Source organism: Hyperolius riggenbachi, chromosome 7, assembly GCF_040937935.1.
Source record: "Hyperolius riggenbachi isolate aHypRig1 chromosome 7, aHypRig1.pri, whole genome shotgun sequence".
NCBI lineage: Eukaryota > Metazoa > Chordata > Amphibia > Anura > Hyperoliidae > Hyperolius > Hyperolius riggenbachi.
Window position 1 is genome coordinate 30,734,565 of NC_090652.1, and position 25,594 is coordinate 30,760,158.

At 45.2% G+C, this 25,594-nt stretch overlaps 2 protein-coding genes across 2 annotated transcripts in view; one reads left to right on the forward strand and one right to left on the reverse strand.

The window, feature by feature from the left end:
- The first annotated feature begins 2,232 nt into the window (after positions 1 to 2,232).
- On the forward strand, positions 2,233 to 7,467 carry NUPR1 (nuclear protein 1, transcriptional regulator). Its single transcript, XM_068243845.1, has 3 exons — positions 2,233 to 2,489; positions 4,201 to 4,353; positions 7,099 to 7,467. Exons 1-2 carry the CDS (start codon positions 2,387 to 2,389, stop codon positions 4,344 to 4,346), a joined length of 249 nt encoding a protein of 82 aa, XP_068099946.1. The 5' UTR covers positions 2,233 to 2,386; the 3' UTR covers positions 4,347 to 4,353; positions 7,099 to 7,467.
- A 3,148-nt stretch (positions 7,468 to 10,615) lies between these two features.
- LOC137524227 (uncharacterized) overlaps positions 10,616 to 25,594 on the reverse strand; it is a 36,192-nt gene continuing 21,213 nt past the window's right edge. Inside the window, exons 9-12 of the mRNA XM_068243846.1 lie at positions 24,852 to 25,023; positions 19,578 to 19,690; positions 18,000 to 18,084; positions 10,616 to 13,901 (exon numbers count right to left, since the gene is read on the reverse strand). Of these exons, the coding sequence (XP_068099947.1) occupies positions 13,845 to 13,901; positions 18,000 to 18,084; positions 19,578 to 19,690; positions 24,852 to 25,023 (427 nt within the window). The 3' untranslated portion in view covers positions 10,616 to 13,844. The remainder of the gene's footprint in view (positions 13,902 to 17,999; positions 18,085 to 19,577; positions 19,691 to 24,851; positions 25,024 to 25,594) is intronic.

Genomic DNA, 25,594 nt, shown 5'->3' on the forward strand with positions numbered 1-25,594 from the left:
TGCATACTGTACAGCAGCAGTCAGGGGGGCGATGCTCTGCATACTGTACAGCAGCAGTCAGGGGGGCGATGCTCTGCATACTGTACACAGCAGTCAGGGGGGCGATGCTCTGCATACTGTACAACAGCAGTCAGGGGGGCGATGCTCTGCATACTGTACAGCAGCAGTCAGGGGGGCAATGCTCTGCATACTGTACTGCAGCAGTCAGGGGGGCGATGCTCTGCATACTGTGCAGCAGCAGTCAGGGGGGCGATGCTCTGCATACTGTGCAGCAGCAGTCAGGGGGCAATGCTCTGCATACTGTACAGCAGCAGTCAGGGGGGCAATGCTCTGCATACTGTACACAGCAGTCAGGGGGGCGATGCTCTGCATACTGTACACAGCAGTCAGGGGGGCGATGCTCTGCATACTGTACACAGCAGTCAGGGGGGCGATGCTCTGCATACTGTACTGCAGCAGTCAGGGGGGCGATGCTCTGCATACTGTACAGCAGCAGTCAGGGGGGCGATGCTCTGCATACTGTACAGCAGCAGTCAGGGGGGCAATGCTCTGCATACTGTACAGCAGCAGTCAGGGGGGCAATGCTCTGCATACTGTACACAGCAGTCAGGGGGGCGATGCTCTGCACACTGTACTGCAGCAGTCAGGGGGGCAATGCTCTGCATACTGTACAGCAGCAGTCAGGGGGGCGATGCTCTGCATACTGTACTGCAGCAGTCAGGGGGGCAATGCTCTGCATACTGTACAGCAGCAGTCAGGGGGGGCGATGCTCTGCATACTGTACTGCAGCAGTCAGGGGGGTGATGCTCTGCATACTGTACACAGCAGCAGTCAGGGGGGGTGATGCTCTGCATACTGTACTGCAGCAGTCAGGGGGGCAATGCTCTGCATACTGTACACAGCAGTCAGGGGGGCGATGCTCTGCATACTGTACTGCAGCAGTCAGGGGGGCAATGCTTTGCATACTGTACAGCAGCAGTCAGGGGGGCGATGCTCTGCATACTGTACTGCAGCAGTCAGGGGGGCAATGCTCTGCATACTATACAGCAGCAGTCAGGGGGGGCGATGCTCTGCATACTGTACTGCAGCAGTCAGGGGGGTGATGCTCTGCATACTGTACACAGCAGCAGTCAGGGGGGGTGATGCTCTGCATACTGTACTACAGCAGTCAGGGGGGCGATGCTCTGCATACTGTGCAGCAGCAGTCAGAGGGGCGATGCTCTGCATACTGTACTGCAGCAGTCAGGGGGGGCAATGCTCTGCATACTGTACTGCAGCAGTCAGGGGGGCAATGCTCTGCATACTGTACACAGCAGTCAGGGGTGCGATGCTCTGCATACTGTACACAACAGCAGTCAGGGGGGCGATGCTCTGCATACTGTACAGCAGCAGTCAGGGGGGCAATGCTCTGCATACTGTACTGCAGCAGTCAGGGGGGCGATGCTCTGCATACTGTGCAGCAGCAGTCAGGGGGGCGATGCTCTGCATACTGTGCAGCAGCAGTCAGGGGGGCGATGCTCTGCATACTGTACAGCAGCAGTCAGGGGGGTGATGCTCTGCATACTGTACTGCAGCAGTCAGGGGGGCGATGCTCTGCATACTGTACTGCAGCAGTCAGGGGGGGCAATGCTCTGCATACTGTACTGCAGCAGTCAGGGGGGCAATGCTCTGCATACTGTACACAGCAGTCAGGGGTGCGATGCTCTGCATACTGTACACAACAGCAGTCAGGGGGGCGATGCTCTGCATACTGTACAGCAGCAGTCAGGGGGGCAATGCTCTGCATACTGTACTGCAGCAGTCAGGGGGGCGATGCTCTGCATACTGTGCAGCAGCAGTCAGGGGGGCGATGCTCTGCATACTGTGCAGCAGCAGTCAGGGGGGCGATGCTCTGCATACTGTACAGCAGCAGTCAGGGGGGTGATGCTCTGCATACTGTACTGCAGCAGTCAGGGGGGCGATGCTCTGCATACTGTGCAGCAGTCAGGGGGGCGATGCTCTGCATGCTGTACAGCAGCAGTCAGGGTGTGCAATGCTCTGCACAGTTCCAGGCTGGGACACACATCTGCACAGGGTTGGAAGTCTCTGCAGAGCTCTTGGGGTGGAATGACAAAGATATGGTGTAATATAATGTAAACAAACAGTAACAGTCTGATGCAATGTAGAGGTGGAGCTTCACCCAGACAGGAGGAGACTGGGCGGAGCTACATGGGTATAAAAAACAAGGACAAAGAAACCACAGAACAGCAGCTCAGCAGAGAGACAAGCAATACAGACGCAAACCGAGCGATCGCCTTCCAGCACAACGGCCGCACCTAGCCAAAGCCCACCAAATCCCTCCCAGGAGACCCCAGAACATCGCAATCCCTCCGCAGACGCCGCCAAGATGAGCATCTCCTACGTAGAGGCTGAGAAGCTGCAGCCGACCAACTTCGAAGAGCGATACTTCGACGACTACGAATACTACAACCTCACCGACCGCTATGCCTGTAAGTAACAAAAACAGCAATAAAACGATTAGATGTCAAAAGCAATACCTGGGAAACTATGACCAAACGTAAAACTGCATATAAACGCCAAACGGGGGACGTAAATTAGAAATCATACTATGCCTAGGAAATTCAAGTTCATCCATCCACCTCTGTTGATCCAGCGAAGAATCACCCGAGCGATCAGATAAATGCGATCAGATTGGCAGAAAATAAACCTTGGTGATGTCCCAAATTGACAGCGAATAATTCGACAATTTAGACCATTGGAAAAATAGTTTTTGTATTTGGTTGTGGTGGATAGTAAGTACAGGTTGGTTCGCTGATCGTGAAATAATAGATGTATTATGATATTTTATTTCTGATGCATTTCTCTGATGGCGTGGGCGATTCTTCAATTAAAATTGTACTGTTAGTTCGTACCTTTGAGGTGGCTACACAGTATGCAATTTTTATTTATTTCTTTTCAAATTGAGAAATACAATTATGTTTTTTTTTTTTTGGTTGACTGTAAAGCCTGGTACACACTTACAATTATGATTGGCCAATCACTGATCAATTTTACCACCTCCATGTAAGGTTTACTTACATGATCTGGGGATAGTATTCAATATCTGTTGACCTTCATACTATATAGAGGTCGTTAAAATTGGTCAGTGATTTGCCAATCATAGTTGAAAGTGCATACCAGGTTCAACATTTGAAAAAAATCTCACCATTGTATATCACACATGTTCAATTTTTCTCCAAGGATTGCAAACTTTGAAAATTGCTTAGATCTACAAATTAACAACACACCATTCAATTTTCAGAAAAAATCAGCCACTCTCGTTGAAAAAATGGGAAATCCAATTAGATTTCTTGCTCGAGTAAGAAAAAAAAAGTTAAATTTTTCTAAGCAATTGCCATAAAATCAAATCTTTTTACTGTATCGTATGTGTGATCATCTATAAAAAAACATTTAGCGGTCTAGCTGTTGTGAAACTACACATCCCAGCCAGAAATCTAGGTTTTTATTTCCCAAAAAAGCCAGATTCCGACTTAAAGAGACACTGAAGCGAAAAAAAAATGATGATATTATGATTTGTATGTGTAGTACAGCTAAGAAAAAAAACATTAAGATCAGATACATCAGTCTAATTGTTTCCAGTGCAGGAAGAGTTGAGAAACTCCAGTTGTTATCTCTATGCAAAAAAGCTATTAAGCTCTCCGACCAACTTGGTCGTGGAGAGGGCTGTTATCTGACTTTTATTATCTCAACTGTAATTTAACTGTTTACTTTTCCTCTAGCAGAGGAGAGTTTATTACTTCACAGACTGCTCTGAAAGAATCATTTTGAATGCTGAGTGTTGTGTAATCTGGACATATTATAGAGTGATGCAATGTTAGAAAAAACACTATATACCTGAAAATAAAAATATGAGAATATTTTCTTTGCTGCTAATCTTCTAGTAATTATTCATATTACACAACCAATTCATTATATCATATATTTTTTTTCGCTTCAGTGTCTCTTTAAGCACGGACATCTGCCCATGTTTTGTTTCAGTTTGGCCCCTTTGGCTGGTTTTTTCAGCTCACATTCTTTCCTTTGCCTCGCTTTGTACAATTGTACAGTTGAAGCTGTTCCTATAATGAGCGCTTGCCTTATATGGGCATTAACCGCTTGCTCGCTGGACCACTGAGTAAAGCTGTCTCTGTCTCCCTCTAGTGCCCACTGCCGCCAGGAAAGGCCGCACAAAGAAAGAGGCCAGGGAGAATACCAACAGGGACAACCCTGGCGGCCACGAGAGGAAGATTGTGGACAAGCTGCAGCGCACCGAGGCCAAGAGGAAGGCCAAACCCGGCAAAGAGTGAGACGCAGGTGAGTGATGTGGATGGGAAGCACTGTGCAGACAGGAGGGATTGTGGGAAATGGCAGTCACTAAAAAAGGGGGGTGCAATAGATGGTAAAGGTAAGTCAGTGCGCTAGATGTAACTCTGCCCCCTCCATAGCCAGAGGCGTAGCTAAGGGGGAGCAAGGTGGTATATCTGTCCCCGGGAGCAGCATCTGATGGGCACTGGATCAGACCGCAACATCCCTGCACTTAAAAGAATACAGAAGGGGCAGATCTTTTCCCCGCCTCCCTCCAGCCTCCTCTCCTCATCATCAATAAAGTACCTACTGTCAGTGCACCCACCCGTAATAGGCTACACGTGCACCACAGGAGTCCCCAGGGGGCGAAAAACTTAGCTACACTTCTGTCCACAGCAACAGACTCATTGTTCTACTAAAGCAGAGTGAGGTGTCTGTACAGCACTCGGCCCCTACGGGTGGCAACAAATGTGCATAACTGCACCTTAAAGTGAACCTACAGTTAAAAAAATAAAGAACATGCCCATTTACTTACCTGGGGCTAGCGATGGGCTCACGCGTAGTTACTTATGCTGCATACACACTTGAGATAACAGTCTTTGGAAAAGGCAAGATCACAGACCAACTGTACCTCCTTGCATGTAGTATGAGAGCCATACCTACACAGTCTATTCTATGGAGCTGAACTCCCCATCAGATAAAAATCTTTGCAAGATGCTGCACACAAAGACGCTGTACACATGCAACAGATCAGTATCTGCAAAAGATCAATTCCTGCAAAAGATCCGTTCCTGCAAAATGCATTCATAGTCTATGATATCTGCAGATCCTCATACACCCCTTGTTTAATGGACATTCATCTGCAGATCAGATCCACCAGGATGGATTTTCAGATCTGCAGATGATTGTCTGATCTGCAGATGAATGTCAGTTAAACAAGGTGTGTATGGTGATCTGCAGATCTCATAGACTATGAATGCATTTTGCAGGAACAGATCTTTTGCAGCAACAGATCTTTTGCAGATACTGATCTGTTGCATGTGTACAGCATCTTTGTGTGCAGCATCTTGCAAAGATTTCTATCTGATGGGGAGTTCAGCTCAATAGAATAGACTGTGTAGGTATGGCTCTCATACTACATGGAAGGGGATAAAATTGGTCTGTGATCTTGCCTTTTCCAAAGACTTATCTCAAGTGTGTATGTAGCATTACTCGAATTCGTGATCCAAATAGGGCTTAATTGCCTCAGCTGTGTGCATGGAAGGCCGGGAGTTATTACCGCCTTCCGGCTTGAAGGAGAAAGTGCGCGGTAGTGAGTCTTGTTGCAAGACTCACTACCGCGCACTTCCTCCTTCAAGCGTTGCGCATCCCATAGGCCGCGTGCAAGACGTTTGGGATACATAGAAGCAGATGGAATTCTGGGCAAGTCACCCCCATCTCCCATGCACACAGCTGAGGCAATTAAGCCTCATTTGAATCACAAATTTGAGTAGGTAACTACTTGTGAGCCCATCGCTGCCTGGGGCTTCTTCCAGCCCCCTGAAATCTTCCTCGCGTCATCCCACAGTCAGCTGTTCCTCCGCTGTCCACCTTCCATAATCTGGCCGACTGATGAGTTGACTGGCCACTGCGCATGCACAGCGCTGGCTGCACACCTATCACGCTCCTGCAGCCGGGAGCGTTCTGCAAATGCGCAGTAGCAATATTAGCTTACTGCGCAAGCAGGAGCTCGCTAGAGAATGCCATGAGACACATGCTGTGCATCCAGCACTGCAGGGGGACACCGGAGGAAAGGCAGAGTGCGGGATGGTGGCGAGGGAGCAGAGAGACTTCAGGGGGCTGGAAGAAGACCCAGGTAAGTAATTGGGCAATTGTTCTACTCTAAAGCCCTATACACACGCTCAGCAGCGGTCTTTTACGCAGTACAATTGTCAAACAGCTATTGTGAAAAGTTGAAACAACTAATAAAAAAATCTTGTGCTATTGTTCAAACAGCTGTTAAGACTGATAAGAAGTCAAACAGTTGGATTTACACAGAAAAAAGTTGTGCGCTCCAACCATAAGTGATGATAGTAGTATTGGTGTTGTTAATCAGTCTCACCAGGAGAAAAAAAACAGTAAACGGTTAGATTGACTTCTTATCAGCTGATTGAACAATATCAAAAGATTTTTTTTTTTAGTTGTTTCAATTTGTTTCTCAAGAAAAGCTGTTTGACAATTGTGCTGCATAAAAGACCGCTGTTGAGCGTGTGGTATGGGGCTTAAGTTTCCTTTTAGAATATGGGGAATTTGTCATATGGGTAGGTGATTCTTCTTCTAGTCTGTCTAGGGGACACAGGAAGTAAAGGGGACAGATATGGCATAGTGTTTCGACTTATGGACAGATTCAGGTTAAGAATGAACCTACAATCCCTATCTGGTTCATGAACAGGGGGCTACTTTTGTGTCCTACCTGATCACGCACCTCCATTACTGTGCACCCTTGCTATGCAGTTGAGTGAACTCAAATTGCCTAATCTCCATGCTCCCCTCAGGTGACTGACTAAGCATTACCTTGTACTCATACTGTGCTGCGTGATCTGGTCTTTCTTGTAATCCTGTATTGTCATATTGCTGTATGTCCCCCCCCCTAAATATTGTCTGTAACCTAAACTAATGTCCAGCACTGCGTAATATGTTGGCGCTTTATAAATACAATAAATAGCTGACTTCTAGCCACAACAGCATTCTCATCCATGCGTATTCTTTCTGCAGGAAGACCTATCCGGACGGCACCAGGGCGCACAGACTGATGGCATGGTACAGACACAGAGATTTGGGGGAGCCCCGGCGGGAAGACACACACGTCTCCCGCTCACCAGGAAGAGGCGGAGCAGATTCTGATGAGGAGGAGCAGAGGCCTGCTGCAGAGCATTGCTCCAACAAGCCACCCTGAGCAGCAGAGCATGGCTCCTGCAGAGCTCGCCTGGCACACTTCCAGCGGCCGGAGTGGCATCATCAGAGATGCTGCAGACAGCTGGCGTAAGCTGTACTGCATTACTGGGCATACCTGCATGAAGCATTCCCAGGCTGCAGAGGAGGAAGTAGATAATGGCAAATAAAGTTGTTGTTTTTTTTACTTAACACATCTGTGCATGTGTGTCTTTTGTACTTAAAACTTGCATATTTTCACTGAAGAAACATCTTGTTCTACAGATTTATGTTACCACCCAAAGGGGTGATATGACTATGTCACATATGACTGTCCTCAGAGGAACTCACAATCTATTCCCTACCATAGCCATAGTGTAGTGTCCAACAATATTATTACAATTATTATGTATTTATATAGCACTGACATCTTCTGCAGCACTTTGAGTACATAGTCATGTCACTGACAGTCCTCAGAAGAGCTCACTATCAGATCCGGTCATAGTCTAAAGTCCTACCATATTATTATTATGTATTTATATAAACACTAACATCTTCTGCAGCACTTTACAGAGTACATAGTCATGTCACTGACTGTACTCAGAGGTGCTCACAATGTAATCCTACCATAGTCATAGTCTAACGTCCATATCATAGACCAGTGGTCCTCAAACTAAGGCCCGCGGCCTAATGTGGCCCCCTGAGGTTTATTTACCATCCCCCACACACAAAATGTATTACTTATAGATGCAGTCAGCTACATCTTTAAATATTGGTGGTCTACATATAGAATAGCAGTGCTGGCACCACCCATCCACATGGCAGCCAGAAAGCTGGTTTCCAATCTAATTCCACATCACTGCTGTTCAATTGGACTGCAGGTTGTCACCTGGGTATACTTCTACATCATTTTATGTATACTCCAGCCCCCCAGCAGTCTGAAGTATGTTGACCCAGCCCTCGACCCGAAACGTTTGTGGACCCCTGTCATAGACAAAGGCCAATGTTGTGTGCATTTTGGAATTATTTTAGAAAGGGTTTCAAATACTCATTTTAGAAACTATTGAAAAAAGCAACAACAAAACAGACCAGAATGGAAAATAATTTATTTTCTTTTACAAAAGCAGAACATGACCATGATCACATTATTAGACTTGCTTAAAGGGAAACTCCAACCTAACCTTTTGTGTTTATAATTCTGGATAAAGTAGAAACAGCCTTTTATTATCATCAGTGACCCCACTGGAGAAGCCACCTCATTTCCTGCCTCTGACAACAGGGCAGGCAGGGAGAAAAACTACAACAGGGTTACAGACAGATATCAAAACCTAACAAAAAGGTCTAAAGTATTCCTCTCTGCTATGAACATGGATACTGGAGAGATTACGCATCACTTCCTGTCTAGATGACATCAAGGAAGTGAAGGAAACATTCCAAAATGGGGACACAGACAGCAATAAAACCCAGAAGTTCTAACGCCTTTAGGTGGCCATAAATCAGGGGATGTGTGGGCAGATCGACTCTCTCTGATTGCATCGGATCAGAGAGAGATCTGTTGCTTGCCTGTATACCACAGACCGATTTCCGATAGATTTTGGTAATTAAATCTATCAGAAATCAGTAGATGTATGCCCACCTTAACTGATGGTCGAAGATTTGGGTTGGAGTTCCGCTTTAATTAAAGGGCTCCTGTCTCTACAGGCAGCAGCCATGATAAGAACTTGGCCTGTCGTGTAGAAAGAGGAGAGGTACTACAATCATCACTAAGACAGAGACCACCAATTCCTTCTGAATCGATGGGCTGAAAATTGTGTCATCATTCAACAAATGCCTCCTGTGAACTTCCTCTTAGGAGGTAAAGCTTCAGGTCAGACACTGAGTGTAACGAGAGCGCCCCCTTCTGACCTACAAACACAATACTGGCAGCTTAGAGGAGAAGATGAGAGAGTCACAGTGATCCTAGTGTTGTTACGGTAAAGGCACTGCAGGGGGCGTCTCTTATTCCCAATCACACGGAAAAGAACACGATTATTAGACAAGGTGGTCACTGGAGCGTAAAGGTATCCAGAGATGTGGACCTCTAAAGGTTCCTGTTAACGGCATAATTTCTAGTGAACGTATTTGCGATCAGATTACTGTGAAAACAAATAAGCAAGTCCTGAATGATTGCATTATCGACCATTTCCTTAAAGGGACCCTGAACTGAGACTAGAAATGGAATCTGAACTAACATGGGGCTTGCACCCCCCCCCCCCCCCCCCCCCAAAGCCTGCGAGGTCCCTCTGGGTCCTCTCCATTCTCCTGATGATTCTCCGGTATTGTCTAACATCGCTGGGAGTCGCGAGCAACTGCGCATGAGCGGCCCCCTTCTGCACGCCTGTTGACGTGAGCGTTCTACGCATGCACGGTTCTTGAAAGAATGAATCGCAGTTGCGCAGAATCTTACGGCAACAGAAGTGTGATCGAGCCAGGCATGCAGGCGGGCCGCTCATGCGCAAAATTCCCGGCGAGGTTGAGCACTAACGGAGCCGGCAGCGGGAGGATGTAAGGGATCCAGAGGGATCTCATGGGCTACAGGGGCTCAAAGAAGCCCCAAGTAAGTTCCATTTCTAGTGTCTTGTTCTGGGTCCCTTGAAAGCCTAAAGCGAGATTTAAACAAGAAGATACCTATTTAGAGGAAGGTTATGGATCCCATATAGCCCTTCCGGTCCTCCCTCCGTCCCCTCGTTTATCCACTGTCCCCATTGAAATTCCATGCTCTCGGACTCCTCGGCAGCCTTCAGAAGTCCCAGAGCGCTTCTAAAGATGGATGGCTCCATACTGCGCATATTAGTGTATACACAGTATGGAGACATTCGTTTCTGGAAGTACTTGGAGACAGAATTACTACCAAAGGCTGCCCGAGCAAGGCCGAAGACGTACTCAGCCTGCAGGTCGAATAATTTCACCAGTGGGGACAGCGCTGGAATGAGGGGAGGTGGAGAAAATAAGAAGGCTTTATGCGTTCCATAGGCTTCCCTCTACATAGGCAGCGAACTCTCCCTTTAAATCTCACATCAGGATCACTTTAGAGAGTCTAAAGCCATTAAAATTACCTCATTTTATTTCCCAGTCCTCTTCAGCATTAAGATTACAGATGATTTGCCGCATCCCCGCGCCAGAAAGGTGTATTTATCACCCCAAAATCCCCGGAGCAAAATTCTGCGTTACCTCCTGGAAAAGGCATAGCTGAGCGCAGTAGCTCTGCCCCCAGTCCAGTCAATCTCCGCCTCTCCCCGTCCCTCTGTCTTCTTTCACTGAGATGGGCAGGCAGAGGCGGAGATTGACTGGACTGGAGGCAGAGCTACTGTGCTTTGCTCTGCCTCCCCCGGGCAGCAAAATCTGCAACTAGGAAAGTCATAGAATTTTGTCCCAGGGATATCGGGGGGATAAATACCTCGTTCTGCCGCGGGGATGCGGCAAATCATCTTTGATCTTAATGCTGAACAGGACTGGGAAATAAAAAAAGGAGGTTCTTTTAATGGCTTCAGTCTCTCTTTAAATAAATGGTCGATCAGCATGTCAAATGTTTCATAAATACGATGACCGATACGATCCTAAGTTGGATTCATTAATGCTGTGGACCGATATTTTCTATTTCTCTGAATGGCCTTATCAAAAATATGATAATTCGGTAATAATCACACCACTTTATTCTGCAGGACACCTACGTTCTTCCAAATTTCTGCATAGCAATGTCCCATGATGGGCGGGGTGGGGGGGGGGAGGGGGTGCTGCAGCTTGGCCACACCTCCATACATCCTGGGAGTGGTAACTTTTTTTGTTGCACAGAGGGAGGCATATGCAACAGTATGCGCATTGACACAGCACCTTCAAAAGGGTGGTCTCAAGGGTTTTGGCTCTATAAATTGCAAAGTTAATGGTAAACATGATTTTAGTTTTGTTCGCGTTTTATCTGCATATAAAAACACACAACGGAGAAAAAAGGAGTGTCAAAGTTTGTGGCCAGCTAAGGGACAAGACCCGGTGTTGAAAACGAGTAACAATAATCTTTTGACCTGGCAATCCCATGGCAACAGTATTCCAAACAGAATACTCAGCTCTGTTGCCATGGCTGCAATATTTGTAACGAATCTGAGCCTACAACCAGTTTTGCGGTCTTAGCTGGCAGCAAACTGAAATGAAGAAAATACTTTAAGAACAATAAAGAGACTTGTATAGTGCCCATCTATAGACACAGTGACTTCCTATCGAAGGTGTGATTGGCCTTTAAAACGACATTCGACAAGAAAGTGTTCTGTAAAGTTACAAATCAGTCCTGCTACATGTAGAAAATCGACCATGAAAAAATAGAACTATATGTATGAAAAATATTATAGACTGTGTAAGTAAAAGATGAATGTAAAGTTACTACAGCGCACTGAGGGCGTATTTTACAATCGGCTTGCGGCCATTTTTAGTTGCCGTCGTGGCACGGACGCCATGACAGCAGCGTCCTGTTATACGAATGATATGCGCAGACTACAAGTTAGCTTATGTAGGATTCCTATGACATTCACAAATACATAAAGGTCTCAGAAGTGACGTTATTTCAGACAAAAGTTGGCTCTGGTGAGGGGGAAGTCATTTCCACAAGGCCAGTGGACTTCCTGTCTAGAAATATTGTGGTAGTTGCTACTGGAAAGCCTCCTGTGAAATAATTTCCATTGCGGTTATGGTTTAGTAGAAGGGGAGGAAGCTAGCGGTGCACAGGAAATTCTCTTCCCCTCACCACCAGAACGCTATCCCAAGCTTTTTAGTCCCTCTCACCCTTTTATCACTAACGGAGCTAGTGTACTTGTTAAGGGAATGTATAGTGATTTTTATTCCTTGTTTGGTTTATCGATCAGGTTTAGCACTTAGAGATTAAGGATTTTAGTATTAATTTCCTAGACATATTAAATATCACAAATAAAAATGTTATTCGTTTAGCGCTCCATTTCCTGATCAGTCAGCAAAGCTTTCTACATGCAAATGTCATGCAAGTCAGGTTGAATGCAAGCTTGTAATTGGACCAAATAAACTTTGTCAATCCTGATTGGACCATTTTCAAGCGGCCTATAATTTGCATTAAATAGGCATGCAAGATCTCATGGATTATCTAAGGACACCACATCTGAGGACTTTGCATATTGAAATCCTAAAGACTTCTTTACCACAGTAAAGAGCGCGTCCCCTCTTGGGAGCACAGGGGACACGTTTTATTTGTGATATTTCAGGTTTCTAATTTAAGTAACAAAAGGAATATTTTTTTTTTAGCATTAAACGCAATGAATTGACCAATTATGCTAAAAAAAAATCAGTACACATCCCATTTAAGCACTCTTACTATATCCATAATTCTCCAGAGACCTGGCACAGACAACCAGTGCAAGTACTCAATTTCCTAATCATCCATCATCCCAAATGTATTTCTAAAAAAACGACTTCTGGTCTTCCTGCCACCAGAGGTCACACTTCTGTTGTGAGTGGTTGCTTCTCATTCATAGGAACAGATAAAACAATCACTCTGCTTGCAAAAGTGCGACCTCTACTGGCCAGAGGATAGCAAGCCAGTTCTAGACTGTGCAGGATGAAGCCCTGAAAAGCTGTAGAAACTGTGGAAGTTAATTCACAACACAGGTCCAAACCCAACTAGAGGAAAAACGTGGCATTAGCACAACCAGTCAGGTTTTAGAAGCAAGGATTTTTGTTGTTTGCTCTTGATAACTGCCCTATTGTCGATCCAGTTTTCTCTACACCTGTTGTGATAAATCAGCCCCCGGTGAGCACTGCAGCTGCCTTATGCCTGGATATTCTCCAGGGAACCTGCAACAGGGTGAGGGCAATTCCAATTACACTTTCCCTTTACATAAGACACCACTGATGCATTTTTTTTTTTTTTACATACCTCAACCCAAAGTTTGAGGTAAGTTAATCAAACACTATCGGACAGTCCACCTCAGATTTAAAGTGGAACACAAAAGAGATTGGAAGCACCAGAAAATCTGAGTCGTTGGCAGTGGGCACAGTGGCAGTAAAATTCTAGATCAATCAGATTTCTATTGAGGTCTGATCGTTATCTGAGCGCTTTTCCTCGCTGCTCCCCGACCAGCTTCCTGTTTGGGGATGGGTTGGCTAGCCGGCTGTGTGCGGCCACCGATATGTACGGATTTTTCCAAGGAAACGGGTTATGGTTCACATGGTTCCTGTGTAACATAAAAACATAACAAAAAAACACAGCTAAACAAAATATCCAGAGAACTGTTCTCCCGAATAAGCAATATCAGTAGTTAAATACTGGAGGAGGAAAGGAGCGAGTTGTAATGATCACTATTCTCCTTCACAGCAAGCTAAGAAATCAATTTGATCTCTCACTTGCCCGCACTGATCTGAGTAAGAAAGGGAGGATGGGGATGTTGGAAGACACCTGGGGCAGGGGGGGGGGGGGGGGGAGAAGAGGCCTTAGTGTTGATAGGTGTGGTATAATCTCAGTCGGCCCATTGGCAGGGGTTAAAGGTCGCTGCAGATTGATCGGGTGTACTTTGTGTCATCGGTCCCTTGTGCGGCGGTCAGCTCATGTCGTGCTCCCCCACGCTTTGCTTCAAGTACTCCTCATAGAGTTGTTTCTGAAATGGGAAAAAATAAAATACGTAAGAAGGGGTGGAGCAAACAGCGATATGGCTGCTATATGGTAGGTCATTATTTAAAAGGACCACTTCAGTGAAAAAAGTAAGAAGTTAAAATCGGACAGAGCAGGCAGGGTTTGGACTAGTCCATCTCCTCATGGAGGATTCTCAGGGTTTTCTTTGTTTTCATCATTACTCAGTAGACACACAGATATAACCTCCATCATCCCATCTAATGCCACATTTATTTCTGAACAAAATGCTTCTGGTCTTCCTGCCACCAGGGGTCGCACTTCTGTTGGGAGTAGTTGCTTCTCATCCAAAGGAACAGATAAAACAATCACTGTCTGCAAAAGAGTGACCTCTGATGTCTGCTGGCCAGAGGAAAAGAAGGGAACCTTAACTAAAGATAAAAAAAAAAAAAAGTCCAACTTACCTGGGGCTCCTACTGGCCACCTGCAGGTGTCCTGTATCCCTGCCTTCACAGAACGATCCTTCAGTCCCCCGCAACGGCTAAGTTTCATTTTCAGCAGCTGGACAGTCGCTGGTCCAATGTGCCCGTGCGGCCCTGGCCGCGCACACCCTCACTCTCCAGCGAGAGTCTCACACTGGGCTTGCGCAGGACAGAGATGTGACTCACAGCCAGGGCCGGGCAGGCGCATTGGACCAGCGACTGGCCAGTTGCTGAAAATGAAACTTGCCCGCTGTGGGGACGGGAGTACCATTCCATGACGACACGTGCTCAGGATGTCTGTAGGGGGCCAGTAGAAGCACCAGGTAAGTTAAACTCTTGTTGAACCACGGTTAAGGTTCCATTTAAGTCTAGACTGTAATCTGAGAGAAAAAAGGCAGGCACTCAGTAAAAAACCGTGGACGGCTAGCTGTAGGTGTAGAACTCCAGCAGGAGCTGCGTGCTCAAGACAACGGTAAGCAGGACATTGCAAAATCTCAAAAAGGAAAACGCATGGATGTCTGGCACTGTAGCTTTAATGCAAAACAGCGGGTGTACAAGCAGATGTAAAATCACATTCGTATACACAAAGGCATGTGTCCGTGTAAGATGAAAGTACTTATCGTGCTCTGCTGGAGTGGGGAGGCAGCTGTGGGCGCCAGAGGGTGCACGGCCTTACGACCGTTTCGCAATGGGGTGAGCCTTGCTTCCTCTGAGGCTAACATGCACGCTCACCCCATTGCGAAACGGTCGTGTATACGAATGTGATTTTACATCTGCTTGTACACCTGCTGTTTTGCATTAAAGCTACAGTGCCAGACATCCATGCTTTTTCCTTTTTAAGTGTAGACTGTGCAGGATGAAGCCCTGGATAGCAGTAGAAACCGTGAGAGTTAATTCATCAACACGGGTGCAAAACCAACTAGAGAAATGTGGCATTGCCACAAGGCCAATACAATAGTAGATTCTGTGGAATGTAATTTTGCATAAATTATACAAAATTAAGATTACCCATGAAAATGTAATTACGGTCAGAATCATAATTACAAAAATGAACAAGAGCAGAAATTACCTACAGGACACTCGTAGCAATCAGAGGATCAACATCCAGAGTGTAAAGCTACGTAAACACATACGACAGCGATCGTTCGTTGTGAACGACGAACGATCTTTTAATTGATGAAAGAACGACTTAAAGAGACTCCGTAACAAAAATTGCATCCTGTTTTTTATCATCCTACAAGTTCAAAAAGCTATTCTAATGTGTTCTGGCTTACTGCAGCACTTTCTGCTATCACAGTCTCTGTAATAAATCAATGTATCTTTCCCCTGTCAGACTTGTCGGCCAGTGTCTGGAAGGCTGCCAAGTTCTTCAGTGTTGTGGTTCTGCTATGAACTCCCCCTTCCAGGCCCCTCTATGCACACTGCCTGTGTATTATTTAGGATTAGAGCAGCTTCTCTCTTATCTTTTACAAGCTGGATAAATCGTCCTCTGAGCTGGCTGGGCTTTCACATACTGAAGAATTACAGACAAGGGCAAAGCTGTTTGCAGGAAGAAACAAGCAGCCTGAAACTTCAGTGCATGAGAACAGGGGGAAAGAAACACACAAACGATCTCTTGAGATTCAAAAGGAAGGCTGTATACAGCCTGCTTGTGTATGGATGTATTTTCTATGTGTGGACATACTGTACATCAACCTACTTCCTGTTTTGGTGGCCATTTTGTTTGTTTATAAACAAACTTTTTAAAACTGTTTTTAACCACTTTTAATGCGGCGAGGAGCAGCGAAATTGTGTCAGAGGGTAATAGGAGATGTCCCCTAACGCACTGGTATGTTTACTTTTGTGCGATTTTAACAATACAGATTCTCTTTAAGCAAAAGTAGCTTTTAAAAGTGTGTAACAATCTGATCGTTTGTTAACGAACGATCCAGGACAACATCACAGTAGAATACAGGAAAATGCGTATTTTCTGCGATGGATGTGATGCCAACGAACGTTTTGCTCACGTCTAGCCATTATTATAGCTTCTGTACAGTGAAGAGGTCACATACTGTTCCTGGAAGTGACATCATAGGAAGTTCTGTACACTATAGGAAGTATGTTACACTATAAAACTAACGTTACGTATATTACATTACTGTACGAGAACTCATACTGTAGGTATGTAGGTAGAGTATTTAGCTAATACAGCGTTGAAAACACATTAAAAAAACACTCCTGTTTTAGTGTCCATTAAAATTACAATTATGGTATAATCATGGAGCAATTAACGTGTCACAGGACACATTCATAGAACGAATGTTAAATAACTAAAACCACATGTTGTGCTTGCGCATTAAAATGAAAACTTCTGTGGTGATATAACGAAATGCGCATGTCAAGCCTAGTACGAACGACCGTTTTCTAACGATGTACTCGTTTTGCAAAGGATCATCATTTAAAAAAAATCCGCCAAGGCAGATTTTTTTTTTTTAACCACTTCACATTCGTTTTCACTTTATGCATCCGAGCAATGTTCACCTCCTATTCATTAGCCTATAACTTTATCACTACTTATCACAATGAAATGATCTATATCTTGTTTTTCCACCACCAATTAGGCTTTCTTTGGGGGTTATATTTTGCTAAGAGCCACTTTACTGTAAATGCAATTTAACAGGAAGAACAAGAAAAAAACTGAAAAAAAATCATTATTTCTCAGTTTTTGGTCATTATAGTTTTAAAATAATACATGCCTCCATAATTAAAACCCACGTATTGTATTTGCCCATTTTTCCCGGTTATTACACCGTTTAAATTATGTCCCTATCACAATGTATAGCGACATTATTTTATGTGGAAATAAAAGTGCATTTTTTCCGTTTTGCATCCATCACTATTTACAAGCTTATAATTTAAAAAAAATAGAAATATTTCATCTTTACATTGATATTAAAAAGTTTAAACCCTTAGGTAAATATTTACGTGGTATTTTTTTTTTTATTATTGTAATTTTTTTTTTTATTAAACATTTTATGTGGGTATTTTTGGGAGGGTGGGATGGAAATACTATTTTTTTTATGTAAATATATGTGTATTTTTTTTTTTTTTACATTTAGATGTAGTTTTACTTTTTGGCCACAAGATGGCAGCATTGAGTTTGTTTACATGACGTCACTCTAAGCGTAACATGTACACTTAGAGTGACGTAGGGGAACGCAAGAGGCAGAAAAAGCGAGGCTTCCGAGAGAAGCCGTCGCTTTTCCTGCAGGAGAGAGGAATCAATCATCGGGCATAATGTCCCAATTGATTCCTGGGCTAACGATCCGCGGCCGGGAGCACACGTGCGATCGGCCGCGGGAGCGCACATAGCCTCTTGGACGTAACTTTTACCTCCAGGAAGCCTAAATGGTTAACGTTCTAGCTCATGCATCGTTTGGCTTAATGATTGTTGGAGGTTTTTGTTAAACAATCGTTTGAAATGATCAGGGAACGATCGTTTCAAATGACTATAGTCGCATGTGTGTACGCACCTTAAGGACGACAGTTTCTACTAACAGATGATTGGATTTCATGCTAGCTGCAGCATTATTTTTATGCTCTATGATTGGGTTATTTGGAGAAAAGAAAAAAAAAAAGCTGATAAAAAAACTTTCTCTTATCACCTTTTTCTCAGCAACCACTTCACTAATGTACGCATGTCGGTCTTGCAGGAATTTCCTCTGCTTCTTGCTCAGTGTTGGGCGTGTCCTAAAAAAAGTTTTATAAAACAGTATTTATATACAAATACTACCACTGATGACATGCACAGGAGACACAAACATTTCAGTGTATGACTGTGGTGAGGACATTAGAGTGTAAGCTCCTCTGGTGCAGAGACTGATGGGAATGGATCAGTGATCTCTGTACAGCGCTTTGGAATATGTTAAAGCTATATAAATATATAATAATAATAATAGTGTGTGACTGTGGTGAAGACATTGGAGTGTAAGCTCCTTTGGTGCAGAGACGGATGGAGATGGATCAGTGACCTCTGTAAAGCACTTTGGAATATGTCAGAGCTATATAAATGTATAATAATAATAATAATAATAATAATAGTGTGTGACTGTGGTGAGGACATTAGAGTGTAAGCTCCTCTGGTGCAGAGTCTGATGGGAATGGATCAGTGACCTCTGTACAGCACTATGGAATAGGTCAGAGCTATATAAATGTATAATAATAATAATAATAATAACAATAATAGTGTGCGACTGTGGTGAGGACATTAGAGTGTAAGCTCCTCTGGTGCGGAGACTGATGGGAATGGATCAGTGATATATGTACAGTGCTGTGGCCTATGTAAGATCTATATACTGTAAATGTATAATAACAACAATAATAGCATTGTGTGATTGCGGTGAGGACATTAGAGCGTAAGCTCCTCTGGTGCAGTGAATAATGGGAATGGAATAATAATAATAGCAGTGTGTGAATACGATTACATCAGAGTGTAAGCCTGGAGGAAACTCATGCAAACAGGGATTACACACAGACTGTGACCTGGACAAGAACGAAACCTAGAAATCTACTGCTGCACAGCAAGAGAGAGCTGCACTGAGCCACTGTGCATCAACGCAGTCTTGTGCAATTCAGGGCGTTACTTCATTCAACATTGTTAAGGTGGCCATACACCTCTGGATCTGCCACCAGATCGAATCTTATCAGAAAGGGATCTATTGTCTGCCCACATTTCAGCATGAAATCTATTGGATATCGCCCTAGCTCTACAGTGTCCTTCCCATCAACCCCCCCCTCCCCCCGGCCATGGTGAGTTGCATGCATACCTGTCACGCAGGTAAGCCTCCTTAGTGTCCACCTTCTTTTTGAAGTGTCACCAGGGGCACCTGAACCATGTGACACCACCACATGTAGTGCATGCGGCGGTGTGAGCTTGTGCAGGTGCCAGGCAGCAAAGGAGGAAGATGCTGGACAACAGAGGAGGTGCGACAGCGGACAGGTGGGCCTGTGACACTCACCACAGGCCTGAGGGGTACACCGGCCATGGGTCTGTCAGGAAATCAGACGCCATTATCGCGGCACACCCGATCAGATCCCTTCTGAGATTTTCCACTGTGCCCAATCAATCCTTTTGACCGATTCTGGATGGAAAGGATCCACCACGTGGCCAAGTTGTGGCATCCGTCTCTGCCAGACATCGAGTAATGTATGAGCGCCTTGTTCCTCACTGGATGATCACTTACCTGAAGCATCTCTGAGCCAGCAGCAGGAAGAGCAGCCCCAGCAGGGCCAGAGACAGGAAGGTGTACAGCACATAGTCTTCCGGCACCAGGGTCCATAGGGTCTCAAAGGGAGACTGGAGAGAAAAGACAAAGACTGATGATCTGCGGGGATCGCTGGTTTATTACTTACATTTCTGTAATAAGAATTGACAGTTTATGTTGGGGGATAAAATGGTCAATCCATCCATTCCTTTACTCGTAACCTTCATCTGGGGAACTGCTATACAGCCCAAACAGTTCACTTTTTAGCTATAAGGGCCAGAGCCCACTGACGCAGTTGTGTCCGCTTTTCAGTTACACATCAATGTTACAGATTCTGAAAAGCGGACAGAAGTGGATACAACTGCGTTAGTGGGCTCAGGCCCTTAGTATACAGTATAATCTCTTTATAGTAAGCTCTGATATAGCAAACATTTGGGTTAAGTAAGCTAATATCCAGGTCCCTGCCAAGCCACATTATGAGTATATGGGAGTAACGTCTGGAATAGTAAACTCTGAGATAAAAGAACTTATGTTATAGTAAACCTGTTTTTTTGGCCCCTGCGGTATTCTGTATCTGGCTATAGAAGAAAGTGGGCGGGCACATGAGTCATACATCAGTCAGAGACCCATGAGCTGTGATTGGTGGGCAGGCTGGCAGCCACTTGTAGGTTGCTTGCTATCTCCACACTCTGGGTCTGGATTACCTCAAAAAGCACCAGCCGGTGAGACCTATGCTTTCTGTGTAAGCTGCTGCCTGATTACTGAGGGAACTGCCTGTCATCTGTGACTTGCTTGTGCATGGCTGCAATGCTACAGTATCATCCAGGCTGCAAAGAAATGTGGACAGAGGAGCACACTATCAGTACTGTACCTGCATTAACTAGTGAGACCTATGCTTCCTGTGTAAGCTGCTGCCTGATTACTGAGGGAATTGACTGTTATCTGTGACTTGCTTGTGCATGGCTGCAACAACACAGTATCATCCAGGCTGCACAGAAATGTGGACAGAGGAGCTCACTATCAGTACTGCACCTGCATTAATCGGTGAGACCTATGATTCCTGTGTAAGCTGTTGCGTGATTACTTAGGGAATTGCCTGTCATCTGTGACTTGCTTGTGCATGGCTGCACAGTATAGCCCAGGCTGCACAGAAATGTGGACAGAGGAGCTCATTATAAGTACTGTATCTGCATTAACCGGTGATATTTAGGCTTCCTGTGCAAACTGTGATTACATAAATGTTGAAGATATATATGCACATTATACAGCATTGAGAGACAAAGGGGAAGAGAGTCCCGGAGTTACAGTCTAAAGGGTTTAGGCATAGGACAGTAGGTGAAGGGAAGCAGTGTATGAAATGGTTAAGTGGTGGTCAGTTGCAAGGGTGTCCTAAGAGAGGGAGCATATGTTTGCCTAGAGAGTTTATAGATTGTGGGTGAGTGGCGGATGTAGTGAGCGAGGGTATTCCAGGAGAGGAGAGGATTGAGAGAAGTCTTGAAAACGGGAGTGAGAAGAGATGGCCAGAGAGGAAGACAGGAGAATATTGTTAGTAGAGCGGAGATTGCGTGTAGGATGGTATTTGGAAATTAGCGGATTTAACAACTTAAAGAGACACTGTAAAAAGAAAAAACGCCCCCCTGGGGGATACTCACCTCGGGAGGGGGAAGCCTCCGGATCCTAATGAGGCTTCCCCCGTCCTCCTCTGTCCCTCGGGGGTCTCGCTGCAGCCCTCCGAACAGCGTCCCGACAGACCCGACAGCCTGTTCAATATTTACCTTTCCAGGCTCCAGCGGGGGCGCTGTTGTGGCTCTCCACAGGGAGATAGGGGGAAATAGCCGATCTCCGTCGGGTCCGCTCTACTGCGCAGGTACAGGAGACTTGCGCCTGCGCAGTAGAGCGGCCCGACGGAGATCGGCTATTTCCGCCTATCTCCGTTGGAAGAGCGGATACTGCGCCTGCGCTGGGGCCAAAAGGTAAATATTTACATCGCTGCCCCTCCGGGAGGATTTTCGCAGCCACCGTGGGACCGAGAAGGACGAGGAGGACGGGCGAAGCCTCAATAGGATCCGGAGGCTTCCCCCACCCGAGGTGAGTACCCCCCAGGGGAGGTTTTTTCGTTACAGATTTTCTTTAATGCAAAATGGAGGTCTTAAAACATTCTATTTTTGCATTAATTAGGGCAAATAGATTGTTGTATAAACGTCCATTGTGCTGCACTGCTCATGCACTCATGTTGTGGAGAGGGGGCACACGTACCCATTTTAACAAGTCTATGGAGGGGCAAGAAGTGGTTAAATAAGGAGCTAGGTTGTAAAGTGCTTCGTAAGCGAGACAGGATATTATTATCATCACCACGATGTAAAGCAACAGGTTATATAATGTAGCATTCCACAATAAATAAAGGATGCAAGTAAAGCAGGATTAAACTCAGCCGAGGCGGGCTACATGCACCGGAGCCCCCCAACGTAGCTTAAAGTGAAAAAGGGATGAAGCCCCCACATGTATTTTACCATATATATCAGTGGGAACATTAGAGAAACCACCTACCCTGCTCTCTGTTTCATCCTTCACTGCTCAGCCTGCTTGTTATCAGCCCTGATAAAATCCCCAACTGACCATTCAGTCTGGCTTTGCTCAGGAATCATTATAGCGGAGTCTGTCTTCTCTGATGTATTTTCAAGCCCCAGCCTGCCCCCTTGTGGCTCCGCTTTCATGTTCTGTATATTCACAGCATCACAGAGAGCTGTGATGAGATGGGAAGAGTTGCAAATGTAAGGGTATATTGAAAAACTTTTGTTTTTTATCTATATTTGTTAGTCATAAGAGGTTTTTAGAAACGGGGATTTCATTTTGCACACAGCCCACTAAATTATATGCTTTTCTGATGAACTGTGTTTTGCATGGCGTTTTAGTAAAAATACAAAACAAAAACAAAAAACACCAAAAAAATGGCACACCAGAGCTGAAAAACACCAGGTCTGCTATTTATTTTGTAAAATCTATTGGGGGATATGTTTATTTTGTGCCAAAGCGTTCATCTCTGGTTTCCTTTACCAAATCTTTAGCGACAGCAACAGCCAACCAATCCCAGAGCGCATTTGTGTCTTCACCCCTCCCACCAAGAGCTGCGTGTCATCCCTCCATGGCAACAAACACATGGTTAGCCTCTAGGCTAATGGTAAGAAAGGAAAAAAATGGAGAGCCCCGAATAGTGTATTATTGTTGGACCTTGCATGAGGAAGCGGGTGATGACCTATAAAACGTGTTGCACATTTTTTTGGAGTAAGAAACAAATGTTGAATACTTTTTATGGCACATTATGGACGTGTCATCTGTGGGGAGGTAAGTCCACCAGTACCTCCCATTTAAAGTGTTCTTACATATATTTTATACTTTTTGGCGTTTCTGTATCCACAATCTAGGCAAATGATGCCTGTGTACAGCACTCTGTTCCAAACTGCCACAAAAGGGATCGAGTCCCAATCACTGCAGTGACCAGCCCCCAGACAAGGCTTTACAAAGGGGTAAACGGAAACACAATGGTAAGGCACAACAGGGGAAAGATGACCTGCCCAATCCTGCTTCCATTCTATGAGGGAGTGAGTGTAGGACAGAGTAATGTAGTAAGTAGTGGAGATGACACAGTGGTAAGTCATGGAAGGTTAGGACAGAGGAGAAGATGAGAGGTCATTTTGAAGAGATGGCTTGTAATGACCTGTTTGAATGTGCGGAGTCAAACAGGGCGAGGGAAGGAGATCCAGAGAGCGGAAGCAGATCTAGAGAAGATTAGGCTAGATATTAAACCATCACAGATGAGCACGGAAGGCTGTTTTGGGTGTGGTTCTATAAAGATATCAAAAATGCAAACATTGTCATTTAAAGCAACACCATAAAGACTGAATATAACGTAATGAAGAACATTGCCAATTTTATTTACAATATTACTTTATAAATGATTTAGTCAGTGTTTGCCCATTGTAAAAGCTTTCCTCTCCCTGATTCCCTGGGGGCCTGACCGCCCCTCACATCATCCAGTCCCATGCACGCCTCCAGGACTTCTCAAGAGCTGCTCCAACACTATGGAACTCCCTACCTCCACCCATTAGGGCAGCCCCCTCCTTCAACTTCTTCAAGAAGGCCCTCAAAACTCACTTTTTCACTCTGGCCTACTAGCCCTCACAAGTGCTCTAAATCCTCTGGTCCCCTACCTTTCGTTTCCCCACCTCTCCCTCTAGATTGTAAGCCTTTGGGCAGGGTCCTCCTCCTTGTGTCTGCTACCTGATCTTGCACCTCCATTACTGTGCACTCATGCTATGCATCTGAGTGAACCTAGCTTGCCTAATCTCCATGCTCCCCTCCAGTGACTAAGCATTACCTTGTACTCATACTGTGCTGTGTGATCTGGTTTTCTTGTATTCCTGTATTGTCATATTGCTGTATGTCACCCTTAAATATTGTCTGTAACCTTTTAATGTCCAGCGCTGCGTAATATGTTGGTGCTTTATAAATACAATAAATAAATACAATTTACATTCTGAAATGCAGCTCTGCGGAATGCTTCGGAGCATACTGAAAACAGAGCAAAATATACCAGTCTCCCAGAATGCTCTGGGAGGAGAATTCTGCATAATAAACAGCCTAGGCCGTGACATCACTGAGAGGGCGGGGCTACATACTAATATACAGCAATACATACCCATAGGAAGTGTATCTGATGCTGAAACCAGGATAATTACCGTAACATTGGGTATCCTGACTAATTTACTGCATTCTACTAGATGTCATTACGGTGCCTTTTAAATGTATGGCTATACACTGAACTGCATACTATTCAGCCTCACCATCTCAGCCAAGAATGTTAAAGCAGACCTGAACTTCCTCTCTGATCTAAAAGATAAGCATCAGCATAATAACTTTTAAAGAAAAACATGTCTTTTTTTTTACAGCTGATACAAATCCTGTAATACATTTGCAGTGCATCTACTTCCTGCTTTCATGGCAGCAGACATATTGTTAACATCCTGTTTACAAATTAGCTGCTTTGCCATGGCAGAGGAGATTCCTGAGCTCACACAGCTGAGGGATCAAATTACAGTTGTGATTAGACACAGATGAGGAGGAATTAGGCAGGCTAAACTCTCTAAATACACACAGGCTGCATTTCTCTCTGTTTTCCTTCTGTCCTGTGCAAGAGTTCAGTTCAGGTCCACTTTAACTAACTAAGATAAAGCAACCCCCCCTTCCCCCACTCACCAGATACATTTCCAGAGTTTCAGTCGCTGTTTTCCCCAGCAGACTTAGCCAGATGCTGTACGGGATGGCCCCAAAGAGGGCGGAGGCAAACAGGAAGAGAGGGAGGAGGAAGCCGGACAGCCCAAATAGACATCCTCGCACCCGGGAGCGCCTGTTCCTCCAGACCGTCTCGCTGTGGAAGAGAAACACCGATTGCTACATAACCAACATGGAGTGACAACCGTCTACTTACAATATTGTATGAAACAGAGGATTATGGGAAAAAGCCAAAATGATATGTACAGGTAGTCCCTGGTTAACGATCGAGATAGGGACTGTAGATTCATTCTTAACCTGAATCTGTAAGTCAGAATACTGTGCCACCTCTGTCCCCTGTGCCTCCTCTGGGCTTCCACTGTGTCCCCGTGCCTTCAATGTCCCCGTCTGTACCACCTCTTCACTGTTGCTCTGTGCCACCTCTGTCCCTGTGCTTCCAGTGTCCCACTATACTGCAACCTCTGCCCTCCGTACCACTTTCCATCCTCCTGTGCCTTCTTTCTGTCCCTCCCGTGCCTCTCCTGTCCTCCCCCGTCTAATATCGCAGAGCAAGGCTCAGCAAATGCAGTGCTGATCTCACCTCACAGCTGAGTCCAGCGATTTGTGTCTATCCACTCCGCTTATGGCTCCCTCTAGTGTCGGCATCTTCTGCATGTTACATGACTACATGTGACATACGGGAAGATATGCCGGGCACTAGAGCGAGC